Source organism: Montipora foliosa, chromosome 2, assembly GCF_036669935.1.
Source record: "Montipora foliosa isolate CH-2021 chromosome 2, ASM3666993v2, whole genome shotgun sequence".
Classification (NCBI taxonomy): domain Eukaryota; kingdom Metazoa; phylum Cnidaria; class Anthozoa; order Scleractinia; family Acroporidae; genus Montipora; species Montipora foliosa.
The window spans coordinates 61022303-61029802 of NC_090870.1; the positions used below are offsets into that span (position 1 = coordinate 61022303).

General features: G+C 39.0%; 3 protein-coding genes across 4 annotated transcripts in view; 2 read left to right on the forward strand and 1 right to left on the reverse strand.

Moving 5' to 3' along the window:
- Positions 1-7500, reverse strand: part of LOC137984411 (doublesex- and mab-3-related transcription factor A2-like) — a 350662-nt gene that overhangs the window by 237825 nt on the left and 105337 nt on the right. The window lies entirely within an intron of this gene.
- The window catches only part of LOC137984468 (protein C10-like), a 236392-nt gene that overhangs the window by 82077 nt on the left and 146815 nt on the right, over positions 1-7500 (forward strand). The window lies entirely within an intron of this gene.
- Positions 1-7500, forward strand: part of LOC137984325 (uncharacterized) — a 38887-nt gene that overhangs the window by 14569 nt on the left and 16818 nt on the right. The window contains exons 4-5 of one of the 2 annotated variants that reach the window (XM_068831483.1): positions 909-1232; positions 6426-6725. In XM_068831483.1, the coding sequence (XP_068687584.1) occupies positions 909-1232; positions 6426-6725 (624 nt within the window). Of the gene's footprint in view, positions 1-908; positions 1233-6425; positions 6726-7500 lie in introns of those variants that run through there. The other variant, XR_011119110.1, reaches the window with a different exon arrangement.

Here is a 7500-nt window from a genome sequence, read left to right on the forward strand (position 1 = left end):
CGTCCCCACTTCTCCCTAATTTTTTGCTCACCCCAGGCGCTAGCCCGCTTTATCGCTCGCTTGTTTGATCTCCGCCTGGAAAAGGAAAGGAAATGGCTGCTACACAGGCTATAGGCTTCATAATCGACAGTATTGTATGTCCCATGCAAAGTCTTATAACGCGTTTAAATTCTCAACGGCTGCCTGTAATGCAACACAGCTTGCACTCAAAGGTCATCTCTTCCCACTAATAATTAATTATTACACACTTTCTAGTGACGCGAACTTGGGCTGCCTATGGTCAGAGGGACCTTTCAAAACGTTTTCCAAAGATGTCCCTTTTTGAGACTTCGTGCACCAATTAAATTCTTTGTGTTTATTTCCCCAAAATGGGCTCCAAACACAAAAAAAAAACACACATGTGAGGACTGTGGGTTGTGATTTTGCCAAATTGCACCCAAACTCTGTGTACCTAGTGGTATGTAGGAAATAGCAAAAAGCAAGAGTTTTGGGAACAAAAAGGTTTGGGTGCTTTTCATGTTTTGCATGTAGCATGTTTTCAATGCATAATATAAATCTGCACCATCTGGCATTACCAGTATACTAAATAAAAATTTGCAAAATGACCATGCAAAAAACATGTTAAGACATTCTAGCCTTAACTTCACAATCTTCCAAAAACCTTTAATTTTGAGTGGGAAAAACCACATGCCCCAACAGCTCTTGTATGAAAATACTTTTTTTTAGACATTATAAGGATTGTCAACTTTATTGCAACAATATGGCAATTAACTTGCCCACCAATAATCTCTGTCTTTTAGGATGAGTTATTTTAAGGTGCTCATTAAAATTAGAAGCGTTGTGCCTGTGAGAATAATCCAATGATTAAAGACCTTTAACTGAGAATGTTTATTTATTTAACTTTTCAGGTTCCTTTGTGAAAGATGTCATTGTCAATAATGCTAAAGCCATGGATATTATCTGTCTTTACCTAGACAGATCAGTTAGTCCAGGGTGCAGAGGAGTTCCATTGCCTGAAGGGTGGGAGCATCTTGCAGATAGGTTTAAACTCCCAGATTCAGGAAAGAAGAAGTGCAGAAACTTGAGTACAAGGAGTCCAAGTGAATCAATGTTTGAGTATTTACGAATAAACGAGGAGTCCCTGCTCATTACAACCATTAAAAAAAAGCTTGGATCTTTGGACCGAAATGATGTTGTTGTGGAGTTAGACAAGAACAGCAGACTTTCTGAAGGTAGATAAATATATTTAGTTTTTAGAAATTGATTCAGGCTTCAATCCATACTATTGACTGGTCATGAAAGGAATGTTTCATCATGATCATGTGGTAACTGCCAATTGCATGAAACAAACTCTTACCCAATACTTGTGCTTAAGCATGTTAATTAATTGACTTGCATGACCTAATGAGAGATCATCTTTAAAACACTCTACAATAAGGATGTGGAAATGAAAGATGGAACAGCAGGTCTAAACCACAGGTCAGGTGAGGTCAGGTTGCAGGTCAAATTGAGGTGGATAAACCCTAACCCTAACCCTTTTTTTGTTCTTGCACCCACCCATCACTTTCCTAACCTTCCATCCTTTAATACCCAGTCCCTCCTGCCATAACTCGACAGTGGCTTCCAATTTCACAGCTGTTTACTCATCAGTCTCTAAATTTAAGAACTTTAAATGCGATCACTAGAGAAAAAATGTGCCTTACTGGATATGAGACTACAAAAGTTGTCACTGTAATTAAATTATTTTGACTGTATAACTAATACTATAAGCAGTCACGCGAAAAAGACAAAAATGAAAAGCTCAGTGTCGTATCAGTGCAAACACTCATTCAGTAACCGAATATTCTGGCTTCTTTAATTATATAAGTTAGTGCGAGAATAGGAGGCAAAATGTACTTGGGGAAAAGGAACCGTTTGGCTGTTTGGCGTTTCTCGGATTTAAAACGAACAGCTTAATTAAAGAGAATGCACTGGGTTCTAGCAGCAATAACTTAAAGTACCTCGCCTGCCTAATTCGAAGCTAACAGGATACAAGCAAGGATCTTTATTAAAGAATGTGCAGCATTGTTCACTTTGAGCTTCAGAATGTACCTCTACGCAATTAAATGTTTCAATGAATTTCATTGGCAAATTGCTTCATACCTTGTTCTCTTCGCTTGAATTAGCGATTGCATTTTTCTGGCTTTTCATTATGTGCTCAGAAAATCACTTGATGACAGGACTTCGGGGTACTGCTGTAATTTATTTCATAATTTATATTTCATGTTTTTTTCCATGGCAGAAATAGAGGATATTACATGGCTGTGTGGAGATATGAAATTTCTCTGCGAGTGTTGAAAAATATTTGACAAGTGAGCGCAGCAAACAAGTGAAATATTTTTCAACACAAGAAGAGAAATTTTGTATCTCCAAGCGGCCATGTAATGTTCTATTTATCATATAAACACCAATGAACTTCGTGAGCTAATAAAAGCACCTTTTAAACGCAAGCTGACTCACCTACTTTTGAAAATTCTTGAAACTGAGGAGATGAATGTTGATATGCGCTACATTGATCGTGAATTATCAAAACCTCGTGTCTGTGTCATCTGCCTCAGCCTTCGGCTTCGGCAGATAACACAGACCTCGGTTTTGATAATTTATGATATCATGCTCAACCTCATCCAATAATTGTTTAATAATCACCGTAAGCCGCAACCAATCAGCGCAGAGAATATTCAATAATCACCTATGTAATTATACTAAATATGGATAAAACTACTTGAATCTGCTTAAGAAGCGAAGACAAACAATACTACTTTTATTTACAAGCAAGAGTTAAGCTAATAGTAGGGAATTTAATTTATAACCCTTAAAAACCCCGATACTATACTACCTAAAAATGGAAGCCATTCGATATTGAGGCGCAAGACTAAATGAATGTAGCATGGCATGACCCAATCACGTATTGAGGTTGTTTTTAAATGAATTTAGTGAATCCCACAATTTAGCTTCATTTGGACGTTGGTTCCAAATCATAGCACCACTGTATTTGAAACTTCTTTTTAGAAACTTCCTTTTCTGTTTAGGAAGTGTCAGATCAGTTGCACTATTTCACAGGTGTTAGTTGGTCTGACTAGTATTCCTTCTTAGCACGGAGCCGTGTCTTATTCAGGGTATCCCAGGATAGGGCCTCACTTGAAGAATTCTAGTAGCACGAGATTGAAATCTCTGAAGCTTACCCTGTAATAACTTGTCGCAGTTGTACCATAATGGGGAACAATAATCAAAATATGGTTGTATTAGGCTCTTATATACCTTCTCTAGTGAATGGCCTGGTACGTCTCATTGCTCCAATGCTCGTACTTGCTCTTCTTACAGATCATGTCAATACGGCTGTCCCAAGTATGCTTCTCATCAATCTGAACCCCTAGACATTTATGTGTGTCGGTTTGAGAAACAGGTGTGTTGTTTACCACAACGGGATGTTCGAAACTCTTATTACTCAGGTTACAAGAAGACCCAATAAGCATGAAAAGTTAGCTGGGTGCATTATGCGTTTGTTTTCTATGAGCCAGTTTCTGACATGTTCGTGGTCAGTATTCAATTTTAAGATAAGTTCGTTGGCATCGTAGGAAGATGCAAAAATTTGAGTGTCATTTGCATACATGCAAGGAGTGGTTGATCTCAGGCAGTCTGATAAATCATTAAGATATAATAGGAACAACAGGGGGCAAGGATTGAGCCCTGGTTAGCTCCACAGGTAATAATTTTCTTCAATGTCCCTCGATAATACACAGCTGTTCTCTGTTTGTCAAGTACGACTCGAACCACTCCAATTCAGTTCCCATTATATTAAATTATTTCTTCATAGTGTAGAGCACAATATGATGATTTATTGAATCGAATGCCTTTTTACCGTAATATCTAAAAAGATGACACCTTTCAGTTTTCCATTTTCCATAATTTTCAAGCCACTTATCACACATTTGGATAAGCGCGATTACTGAGGAATGTCCTGGACGGAATCCAGACTGAAATTTTGACAACATACAGTTTTCAGTCAGGTGCTTATAATTCTGACGGAAAACCTCCTTTTCAAACACTTTGCAGACTGCAGGTAATATGGAGATAGGGCGATAGTTTTCACAGAGCCGTCTGTCTCCTTCTTTGAAAATTGGTGTTACCCGAGCGCGTTTCCAATCGTCTACATAAATACCCGTCATATTAAAGAGGGAGGTTAAAGATGTGTGTTAAAGATGGTGTAATTATACTTGCTTCCTTTTCTAATTACGAAATACGCTCAAATGTGCTACTGGATAAGCTTGGCTGGGAAAGAATTGAAATTTCTAGGTCGAAACAACTTGCTGTGTGCATGTACAAGGATGTATAATAATCTTTCCCCATCATACTGAGGCGAATCTTTACCAACAAAGCAAATGTTCATGCCTATAACCTTAGAAACTCAGAAATTAACTTTCACATCCCTAGACCTGGAACAGAGTTTGGAAAAGGGAGTTTACAGTATCGAGGATCTGTTCTGTGGAATAAAATTTCCCCAGTTTCAAGAACTCAGTCCACCCTAAGAGACTTCCAGACCTCACCAAAGGGAAAGATTGTTATTTTAACGTTGTTAACTTTTAACGTTGGGATCATCAGATTGTTGAATCTCACTCCAAGGCATTCAAAATAAATCTTCAAGAAAGTTCTCAGCAGCAAAATGTTTGTAGTCTCTGATTTCTTTTATACAAGACTTGTTTTTTGGTAGCCCACATTTCCTCACTGCGTATATTAAACTATGATCTGAGATTCCGAGATGTATATAACACCAAAGTCAGAGAAATTCTCCTTGGCATTGGTAAGAACCAAATTAGGCCTCTGTGACCCTAGTTGGCTTGTCAATTAACTGATCTAACTGGTAAAGTGATGTGGTTGTCCATTGGAATTTTAGTCACGTCACAATTTAGGTCGCCAATTATCCTCAGTTCTTTGCTTTCAGCGTCGCATTTTGAAGAACTCTCTCATAATCATTGAAAAAATCTAGGGTGTTTATGTTTTTAAATCCGTAACTTGGTCTCTGTTCGACCAAAATCCATCAAACTTGGACAGAAGGCCAATCTCAACGTTATCTTTCATGTAATGTACCAGTCAAATTGAAGCTTCAACATCCCCCCGGGCATTTAAATTTTTGGAAATTTTTGTTCAAATGCCCCCCTCCCCGGGCCAAAAAGCTGTTCAAATGCCTCATCAGAGGTCCATTTCAGGTGATCAAATGCCCCCACCCCAGGGAAAATTACCAGATTACTGTTTTAACTTTTCAGTAGCTTCTATTATGCTTTTGAAGCTGTGTATGTAAACACCGTTTAATAGACAGCACCAAGGAGAACCAGGGCCCTACATGGCACGAGGCACAAGGAGGACACGTAACAGATATAAATATCCACAGAGAACCAAGAACAAAGTTGACAAATTTTCATGTTGAATTATTATCAATAAACCTCTTATGTCTATGTGGATCAACTGCATGTAAGTATTACACTAGACCAATGTTCTACTCGTAGAGGAACACGTAGAGAATATGTAACATGGAAACGTTAGTGATCAAATTCCCCACCCCCTATAGTGGTGATCAAATGCTTCGCCCCCGGGAAAACTACGATGATCAAATTCCCTCCCCCCGGGCAGGAAAAGGAGTCAAATTCCCAGGGTATGCCCGGGGGGAATGTTGAAGCTTCAATTTGACTGGCACATAATGGTATCAATTTATCGATTGGTTCAAATTTGAAACTCGCCCCAGTTCCCTGCGCAATTCCGGAATGGCCTATGCCTTTGGTGTTCCGTTTGGCGGCCCAAAAGGCTGCCGGAGCTCCGCTAATGACCTACCATCATCATACTCTTTATAAAGTGTTAATTAAACAATTTACTGACATACGGTTTAGTGATTTTGATTGATTTGATTTGACATTTGCGACTTTGTGTTTGCATGGCTTTCAAGGAAATTTGTTAAAGTTTATCAACGGTACAACAATTATTATCATTCCTTGTATTTTTCCTTCCTTTTCTTTGGCCGAGAGCCCACCACTTGACCTGCAAATAACTGCCTACAAATAAGTGTTTTGCTGCAAATGTTCTGCTCATGGGTAATTGAAACAATGCTCTTGTTTAAAAATGGCAGTTTGCTTTCCTAGGCTTTGAGAGAGAGAGATTTAATTGATGGGAAATGTGAAAAACAAACTCAGTGATCGAATGATAAAACAATTATTGAACTCGGTTATCCCATAATCGCAGATCAATTATTTGCCTTAGTCTTCGGCTTCAGCAAATAATTGATCTGCTCCCCACTGACAAATCACGATATTTTGCTCAACCTCGCCCAATAATATTATTGTAAATTACTGATGCTCATGTACAATAAAATGCAACATACTATTTTTGTTGTGTGGCAGATGAGGCGACAGTGACTGACCTTTGGGAAAACCAGCTAGATACTCTGTTTACCGTGTGTCTCATGTTGGATGACAGGCGTCGTCATAATACCTGGATCATCTTGGGAGTTGAGTTAGGCATACCAGTAGCAACCCTGAGACATTTTGGCCGAGGGCATTTTGATGACAGTCCATCCACAAATGTTTTACAGATCATCAGTTCCTCCCAACCAAAGCTAAGTGTAGCTGTCATGGTGGCTGCTTTAACTGCAGGTGACTTTAAACAAAAAGCTGTAGCTACAGAACTTAGCAAACTTCCAGGTATGTGAATTTTGTCACTACTTTTCAATGATTGTCTGAGCTTTAATTGTTTCAAAAGAATTCTCTTGTACCAGCCAGGTTTCAAACAATAGACCATTTTACAGTTATGGCTAAGTTACCAGGCCTAAAAATGGAAGCGAGGCTGCCGGTGACCCTGTTTTGATACAAACCTTCATGCTTTTGTAATGTTAAGGACGGTGCCTACTAATTAACGATATTTTTGCCCCGGTGTGTGATTATGCGGGAAATGTAGATCTTATCAAGTGTTATTGAAATCCAGAAAGAAAATTGAGGGTAACCACGCATTTTTCAAAGATAATTTTAACCTCGCTCCCAGGGTCTCTCTTCTCTGCCTCCATGACAATGGAGGCAGAGAAGAGAGACCCTGGGAACGAGGTTACTTACTGAGATCAACTTACTGAGATCAACTTTCTCCGGATATTTTTAAACCGCGCAAAAATATCCCTGTATTAGTAAGCATCGGCGATAGGAAATCCGAGTATTTGGAGATGCGCAGAACGTATGCGCAATAACAATAGTAGGCACCGTCCTTAATATGGACTAATTAGCGTTACAACAACACAATTTACATGATAAAAGCAGTGAGGTCTGTATCATTGCAAGGTCACCGGCAGCCTCGCAGCCATTCATAGGCTTGGTCGCTGAGCAAACAATGGTAAAATCGCCTATTGAACAGGCCCAAACCAGATTTACATTTCTATTGGTCGATAAACTAATGAAGACCCGGATGTCCTTTGCGAATTTTTATTTAAGG